Raw genomic sequence first — 9,067 nt, 5'->3', positions numbered from 1 at the left:
ATATGACATAACTAATTGCTCCAACTGGGTAGGATTTGGGTTTCTAATAAATGCTTTCAAATAATTCATTTTAACTAATGGGGTGGGGGCAGGAATGAAATAGTATTTTTAAAGCAAACAATGATATAAAATGTACACAAATAAATTTTAAAATAAACTAGATTGATCAAAAAAAATCTAGAAATCAGTCATCACGGGGATGGGGGGAAGAACTAGATTGTTAGCAAAAAAAACAAGCAACTCTTAGGGACCTACATTATTTTCATTTTTATGGTTTTTATTTCAATTATTTTCAACATTTTAAAATAAATTAGAACCAGTGCGTTTCAACGTAACATGTTAACTAACAAAAGTATTTTCCTAAAATAAAATACTTAGTTAAACAGTGTCGATGTTTAACAGTGTTGCATAATAGAAGACAGGTGAATTTTCATTTCTGCCAGTGTTCAATCTATTTCAGTGCTCTATTTCATGTAGCTTTTGGGAAACTATTATATATACTCTGTATACAAAAAAGGTAAGAAAAAAATAAGGCAAATGTTGCCTTAGTGTGAAAATAGTTTTAATCGCCCAACCATTCCAGAGGATCATTAGGTTTTCAAACTACATTTGGTAACTGCTACTTTAAAACATATTAGGTTTGTCTGTGTACCCTGCTTGTTTATTACTCATGTTTATAAGGCAACCATAAAAACCTTCACCCCCCCACTCCACTCCCAGGCGACCCTTCTAGATAGTTTCAACTCTAGTAGTAGTCTCAAATTCTTTCAACAAATACATACAATTTAGTATTAACCTTGCTTCAAAAATCATAGCAGAGCCTCCCTGGTGACCTAGGGGTTAAGTCTCAGCACTATACTGCTAAGGCCTGAATTTGATCCTCAACCAATGGAGGTGACCCACATGGTGCAGCAGACAGGGGACTTCTCCTTTCTTGCTTGCTGCTCCTCTCAGCAGTGTATTTCAGTGGATCTGCCTGTTATGCTCCCCACTCTGTCTCTGGTGAGTCCTCTCACCCACCACACCTCTAGCCTGTACCCCAGTTCTATATGCATAAATCAATAAATCTTTACCAAAAACAAAAATAAAACAAACAAAAAAACCCCTAAAACTAGTTTATTATAGTTAGTACCTACAAATGTAGTTCAACCACACAAAAGGTTGCAAACTGCAATAGGAGTTATACTGTGCTCTTTTCGCAGACAAGTTAATGGGTTAAGTCCCATTCATTAATCTGTATGTACTAGTATTTAACATGTTGTCTAGCAAAAAGGTAACAAAATGCTGGGGGCAAGGTTGTGGGTCCCGGCTGTGGATCACATTGGGATAGATTTACTTCTGCATAAAAATACTACACTCATGGCCACGGCCACCCTCCCTGGTGGCGCAGCGGGTTAAAGCACTGCACTAAGAAGCTTAAGCCACTTCTGCATGAGTTCGATCCCCGCCTGCCCCGGAGGTGACCACATGGCGTGGCAGACCTCTCCTGACCCGCCCGCTGCTCTCCTCAGCAGTGTACTTCGTCGATCTGCCTGTTCTGCTTCCCGCTCTGTTCCTGGTGAATCCTCTCACCCTCCGCATCTCTGGCCTGTACCCCAGTTCTGTATGAATAAATAAATAAATCTTTAAAAAAAAAAATACTACACTCACACTGAAGCATTAACCAATGTGGTAAAAATTCTGAACAATTCTTTCTTATACTTTCCTGTGTTTTTTGTATTACACAAGTCATTCATTTAATTAAAGCTGTTCAATTAATCATTCAATTAAAGATAACCAGGAAGACCCATAAACCTACTGATGCAACATTCTCTATTGCAGTAAAAAATCTGGGGAAAGTGTACAGAAAGCGACAATGAGAATTGGCTGGCTTCACTCACCTTCCGTGTCCAAGTCCACAGCCAGGTTCTGAAAGATGTCCATGTGAGCTGAGTGGGTGATCGTGCTCATGGAAGGTGTGCTGCCCTTGTTGTGAATGTGTGCAATGGCCTGAGTCCCTACGTAGAGCACCAGTGCATTGATGAGCTGGAGGTTGTAACGATTACCAGGCTCATTGGATACCTAAATGAGCAAAAGAGAAAGCTCACACAGAGGATTGACTCTGGCACCCATATTTCTAAAACCACTTTTATGCCTTCATAGAAAAACTGAACTACTTTCAACATTTAAACTGTACGAATTTGCTTGAGTTTATGAGGGTATTTAACAAAATACACAGATGCCCAGAGTGGATTTGTCAACAAAGGAAACAGGATTTCCTCTGGGAAGCTAAAGTTTTAACAGGTAATCAAGGCACAGAAGTATACAAAGTTAAAATATACACTATTTCAGGCCCTTCCTGCTGGAGTAACAGATTAAAACACAGCACTATGAAGCTATCACAATCACTGCAGCATTAGTTCTCTCCCTTGCAGGGGGTGACCTACATGAAGACCCCTCAGCAGTGTACTTAGTCTATCTACCTGTTCTGCTCCCTTCTCTGTCTCTGGTGAGTCCTCTTATCCCTCGCACCTCTGACCTATACCCCAGTTCTATATGCATAAATAAAGCTTAAAAAAAAAAAACTATTTCTTAAAAAAGACTTAGAAAGGAAAAAGTTGTAATTCCTTGGTATGAAAAGATAATACATTTCTAAGTCATTCTGTAGCACAGTAAACCAGAAACCTGTTTGGGAGTAGTGACAGGATTGACCACCAGAGGTCTGATTGCCTCTTCCCAGGTTTTAGCTTTGTGTCACCAAGAACATGAACTAGCAAATGACATCAATGATCTCACCCAACCATTACAAATCAGAATTCTGTTTTAAAATCGGGTTGAAAGACTAACTCCCATATAGCTTATGCACAGGTCTGTGCATAAAATGTGTTTTCTATGACAGACACAACTGAGAATTTAAGCCAAACCAATTTAACCTGTAAATTGCTGCGAAGATCAGACAGGAAAGTGACTGGTGATCGAGTTTTAAGATAAGAATCCAAATCCTTTTTGAATTGAGGTGGCATTACTCCAGTGAAATTGGTGAGAATCCGGGGTGCAATGTTAATTTCACTCAACATATCCACCTGCCAGAGAAATGTAAGAAACACAACTAGAAACATGTGTAGGAGTTACCTACCAAAGGTGGTATTCTAGCTACAAAGTAGATTGTTTCCCTAAAGCACATTACTAATGTCTTAAAATAGAGCTGTCACTCTTTAATAATAGCCAGAAGAATCTATATACAAAACTATAGGAATATTTCACTCTATAAACATATTACCTTTCTAAAGTAAAGCAGAATAGGTCTTTTGTGGACAGATCTAGCATGTACACCTGATTATTCTTTCCTGCACCTGGATTTCTAAGTAAGAGTTCAGAATGATATTCCTTACCAAGAGCCCCAGTCTCTGAAGAGAAAACCCAGCAGAACAAGACACTATCACACTAACTACTTAAAAACAAACAAAACAACAACAAAAAACAAACAGAAAAACACATGGAGAAAAGTAGTTAAAAGTTGCCAAATCAGGCCGGTATGACTTTAAGCCATTACTTGCCTTTACTTTGACAATTTAGAACATAAGCATAGACAAAACTAAAATAACAGACATTACAAAGGCTGTTCTCTTCTGCAATTCTTTGTCATACCAGCTAATGATGGTTCAACATATTTAGATTACATTTCTGTAAGTCTCCCTGATAGCACAAGAGGTTAAGTCAGCACTATTATGATGCTATCAGCAGCCACTGCAGCAGGAGTTCCACTCCTGGCTAGGGAGCTGACCCACATGGTGTAGCAGACCTCTCCTATCTTGACCACTGCTCCCCGCTCAGCAGTGTATTTGAGTCAATATGCCTGTTCTGCTCCCCACGCTGTCTCTGGGAATCCTTTCACTCTGCCATCCCACCTCTGGCCCACACCCAAGTACTTGCATGCATGCATAAATAAATCCTTTAAAAAATGTATCAAAATTTACTGAAAATAACTTCACAAATACGGTGAATCCATATTCAGCAGTAATGTACCCCATCATCAGACTTAATAGCATGATTACTTCTAAACAGCACCTTCCCTAACAACTTGTGTATGCAGGGGGAAAGGGAGTTAAAATAGCCCATTTACCAGACAAAGGGTTTACATGTTAGAATGTAATTTTCTTTTCCTTGAACTGTTCCCAACTTTACCTTCAGATTAGGAGTGAATGGGTCTGGGAGCCTCATGTTTCTTGGGAAGGCACTCAGGATTAGATTTCTTAGCTGGATACAATTAGGAGGGATCACATCACAAAATCCATAATGATAATCACAAAGGAACTCAGGGAAATCATGCAAAAGAACCAACAGCACTCTTAAAGTGCCCTATTTGAAAAAAGGAAAAAAAAAAAGAGAGATTTACACAAAGAAAACGGGAGCAATGTTTTTTCACTATTACAAATTTAACTCAAAGACTGAAAGTATAAATTTTTATAACAAACTTACAGGCTTAATAAACATTGACAATGAGTGATCAAAATATATCTGGAAATCAGGAAAAGCTAAGTATCAGAATTTTAGTCTGCATAGGCTGAATTAAAAAATTACATAGTCACCTAGCTTCAGAAATTAGAAAAACAACTCATGAAAACCAATGAAAGAAAATGTAATTGAAAAATACTGAAGGGTAGGGGGTCAAAGCTGCAAGTTGGTTCTTTTAAATGATTAATAAAATTGATAGCTCCTACCAAAGTCAATGAAAACACAAATTTTATCAATATCAGGAATGAAGACCATCATTAGTCTATAAAAATTAAAGTTTAATAAAGTGAACAATTTTATAGTAACAAATTTTATAATTCAAATAAAGTATACAAATCATTTGAAAAACACAACAAACCCCAATCCAAAAAAATTTGAAGTCCTTTACTGTTAAAACGCTTCAAACATAGAAACTCCAGGCCTAAAGGGTTCTATTGGCAAAACCCCATTTAAGGAAAAATTAACCTGATCTTCACAACTTAAGAACATTTCCCAATTTTCTTAAGTGAGACTGCTATATTATAAAAATTTCTCATAAACACAAATACAAATATCCTAAAATCAGAAATAGGACTCAGTTATATTATCATGACCAACTGGTCCAGAAATGCAAAGACTAGTATTCAAAAATTAATGAACAGGGAAAAACAAACAAACAAACAAACAAACAAACAAACAAACAAACAAACCAACCACATGCCAGGCACAAAAAGTTTGATAAAATTCAATAACCATTTAAAGGTTGTGAAACTCCCTGAAAATTACAAACAGAATTTCATTAGGTAGTTGAATCCACAATTAATAAAGATGAACCCTCAGGAAAAAATATATAAACTTCTCAAGGTACCTGGATACAAAGACAACATACAAAAATCAGTTTTATTTCTAAACAACAAGTAAGAAAAAAAGAAAATGAGGCACCTTTACAGTTATATTTTATAATTTCATAAAGAAAAAAAACATCAAATATCTAGGAATAAGTCTAAGGAAAGACACTCAAAACCTCTCCAAAAACTACAAAGTAATGCAGAATTAAAATAAATGAATACATATATTTGTGTATTGAAAGGTCATTATTAGGATGTCTCTTATCTCCATGCTCATCTGCAGATTTACTGCAACTGCAGTCTAAATCTACAAGTTTTCAAAAGTTAAGCTAAATGCAAAGTTTTGTGGGATAATAAATGACAAAGAAAAGCCATAACAATGTTAAAAGAGCAAAATGGAAGAGGACTTGTACTCTGCCTAGTGAATCAATCAAACTTTCTAATTCTTATAATCAACACAATGTGGTACAAAGGCCTAAGAATATACAAATCAAACAGAGAGGTACCCATATATGAAATGTAAGTCATTTAAACACAGGTGCCAGATGCAATCAGTGGGGAACAAAATGCTGCTTGAAGTCCTATTTTCAGTGGGGCAAAGACTAAGAAATACACCTCACCATGAACAAAAATAAAAATGAGACAGACTATAGATTTAAACTTCCTGAAGAGGAGACAAAGCACACATAAAATGCAATGCAACTTAGAACTGGTAAAGGTTTCTTATGTTAAAACTTCTTCCAGACCCTTCCTGGTGGCACAGCGGGTTAAAGCACAGCACTGAGAATCTAAAGCCACTTCCGCATGAGTTCGATTCCCGCCTGCCCCAGAGGTGACCACATGGCGCGGCAGACCTCTCCTGACCCGCCCGCTGCTCCCCTCAGCAGTGTACTTTGTGGGTCTGCCTGTTCTGCTCCCCACTCTGTCTCTGGTGAACCCTCTCACCCTCCGCATCTCTGGCCTGTACCTCAGTTCTGTATGAATAAATAAAATCTTTAAAAAACAAACAAACAAACAAAACTTCTTCCAGACACCTACTTTAAATGAGTAAAGGGCCCTCCCTGGTGGCACAATGTGTTAAAAGTGCAGCACTATGAAGCTGGGCAGACACTGCAGCACAAGTTTGATCCCTGGTCAGGGAGCTGACCCACATGGTGTAGCAGACCTCTCCCAGCTGCTCTCCTGAGCAGTGTATTTCAGTCGATCTGCCTGTTCTCTCTACTGTGTCTCCGGTGAGCCCTCTCAAACCTATACCTCTGGCCCCTACACCCCAGCTCTTGTATGCATAAATAAATCTTAAAAAAACCAAAAAGGAGGGGATATCTAAATGGCTAATCTATACATTAAAATCTCATTAAGTCAATGAAATGCAAATTAAATCTATATTAAGATCCTAATACACAACTGCCAAAATGTTGAAAATGAAAAACTGACAATACCACATCCTGGAAAGATTGTGAAAAATTAATAAATTTCACACATTACTGAAGAGTTAACTGGCACAACATTTTGCTGAACATGTACTAGGTACTAAAGGTGAATATAAGAATATTCTGTGACTGATTTACTGCCTACACAAGTTCCTTTGACTTCGGTGAATATTTTAAAAGCTTACTAAAGACAAGTAATAGTCGCAGATTCCCAGTTGAAAGTGTTTTTTTTTTTAAAGATTTACTTTATTTGTACATACAGAACTGGGGTACAAGCCAGAGGCTCAGGGGCAGTGAGAGGCTTCACCAGAGACAGAGTGGGGAGCAGAACAGGCAGATTGACGAAGTACACTGCTGAGGGGAGCAGCGGGCAGGTCAGGAGAGGTCTGCCATGCCATGTGGTCACCTCCGGGGCAGGCGGGAATCGAACTCATGTGGAAGCGGCTTTAGATTCTCAGTGCTGTGCTTTAACCCGCTGCGCCACCAGGGAGGGCCCTGAAAGTGTTTTTTTAAAGGGTTTTACAAGTTTTAACTTTTAAGTCCCCGGTACTTACCTTATAGAGGATTTGCATTGGCTTGGTGAGTTCCACATTTCTAAGGAAAGGCGCTAAGTATTTGAATAAATCAATCAGTAGCTGCGCATACATAGGCCATCCCTGAAAGAAAGAAATGTGAGTCAAAATTATACTCAGCTGCTGTTTTGCCACCAAAACCATGCAGCCCAACCAGTGACACTGATTTGATTACTATCTTCTTCTAATTTAACTAGAGAATATTAGCATAAGTAGCTCTCTTAAAAATGGATAGCTATTAAAATGGAGTTGAATGGGAAATATGTGAAACAAACTGGTTGCAGAAATCCCAGGACATATAAGTTCTTGTGACTGTAGCAAAATTTAAAGAGAGACTGGAATCTTGAAGAAATTTCAGACAGAACACAAAAACAGCCAGTCATACTTGACTAGAGGTTTTCTTAACCTCCTCTTCATTGTGGTTCTCAACCATGTCTTTTCCCAATCCCAATTAAATTCTAGGCCAATAGCCTTACCTAGTTTATAAGATGAATCATTTATTTTCAGTCAGATTTGGCTTACTTACCGTTCCCCAGTAACACTAGATTCATTCTTGAGTAATTTTATTCTATAGATTGCATTCTTTCTGCCTAGACTCCACCTCTCCAAACTAAACCAACTCTCTATTTAAAAGATTATTTTCCTTTCTTTTTTTGTCACACACATGTCCTTCTGATCTGAAGGGCTAAACAAGGATACTTCTCAGAACCCATTTATCATTTAACTGCAACAAGGGAAAGAAATTTCTCATGTCAACTGTATTTATTCCTAACTAGACTAAAAGCTCTTTAGTAGAACTTGAGCCCAGTTTCTTCAAGACTGTAGAGGATAGTGGTCCACAACCTTTAATGTGAAAACTCTTTTATCCATTTAGTGTGAGAACCTATAAAAATAGGATTCTAGAGCTCCATTACCCAGAATTTTATATACATGCTTCATTCAGAGTTCTGACATTTTAGGAGTCATTAAGAGTCTGAAATAGGTAGCTGATAATATACATGGAGGGGAAAAAAAAACAAACTCAGATCATTGAGGAATTCAGGCAGAGGCAGTTAAGTACTTATTAAGCCTCTGCGACGTATTAGGCCTCAACATTAAATAGAATTCCCAAGTAAGCCTGGAAGAATTACTGAATAATTAAGAGAAATCTATAAGCTGTGCTAAGCCCCAGGTAGTTAGAATCTTCATCTGTAGGAGATAAACTGCAGCCACACCTTCTGCTGTGGCGTATGTGCCAGCATTCTTGCAATAAATATCCGATGGGAGATCAGTTCAAGCCAGGCATACACAAAGCCAGGAGCTTTGGTAGGCCTCAAGATATGGAATGTATTGCTGAAAGAAGAAAACCTTCAGTCAGAAACAGTTCAACTGAAATACGGTGAACAACACACAAGTACACAACACGTAAATCCATGTGCTTCAAATTCTTAAGAGCTCTATTTCTCAAATATTACTATACTACAGAGAGCAATCCTTAGCAGAAGACCTCTTAAGTAAGTTAAGAAATACTCACCAGAAAGCTGTGAGTGTCTGGAAATTAATAGTTTCCAAAACATGCTCAGGTGCATTGAGTTCCAGGAGCAGCATTATAAATATTCGATGATAGGGAAGCTGTTGAAATTCACTTTGCCGAACGTCATGGTCCTGCAGGAGAACTCCCACTACAATACCGAGGACCTAAAGAACACAGACACACACAACTGTAAGGCATGAGGATAACTTATACTTCTCTAATATTTTTCTC

General features: G+C 38.0%; 1 protein-coding gene across 5 annotated transcripts in view; it reads right to left on the bottom strand.

The window, feature by feature from the left end:
• CNOT1 (CCR4-NOT transcription complex, subunit 1) overlaps window positions 1–9,067 on the bottom strand; it is an 86,510-nt gene that overhangs the window by 2,132 nt on the left and 75,311 nt on the right. For all 5 annotated transcript variants that reach the window (XM_004690509.2, XM_004690510.2, XM_012730594.1 and 2 more), the window contains exons 41-46: window positions 8,837–9,000; window positions 8,538–8,655; window positions 7,306–7,407; window positions 4,165–4,338; window positions 2,913–3,062; window positions 1,881–2,061 (exon numbers count right to left, since the gene is read on the bottom strand). In XM_004690509.2, the coding sequence (XP_004690566.1) occupies window positions 1,881–2,061; window positions 2,913–3,062; window positions 4,165–4,338; window positions 7,306–7,407; window positions 8,538–8,655; window positions 8,837–9,000 (889 nt within the window). The remainder of the gene's footprint in view (window positions 1–1,880; window positions 2,062–2,912; window positions 3,063–4,164; window positions 4,339–7,305; window positions 7,408–8,537; window positions 8,656–8,836; window positions 9,001–9,067) is intronic.

Source organism: Condylura cristata, unplaced genomic scaffold (genome assembly GCF_000260355.1).
Source record: "Condylura cristata isolate star-nosed mole 26May11 unplaced genomic scaffold, ConCri1.0 scaffold00028, whole genome shotgun sequence".
Classification (NCBI taxonomy): Eukaryota; Metazoa; Chordata; class Mammalia; order Eulipotyphla; family Talpidae; genus Condylura; species Condylura cristata.
Note: the sequence above shows the minus strand (reverse complement) of the source record. Positions and strands in the feature narration are given on the sequence as shown.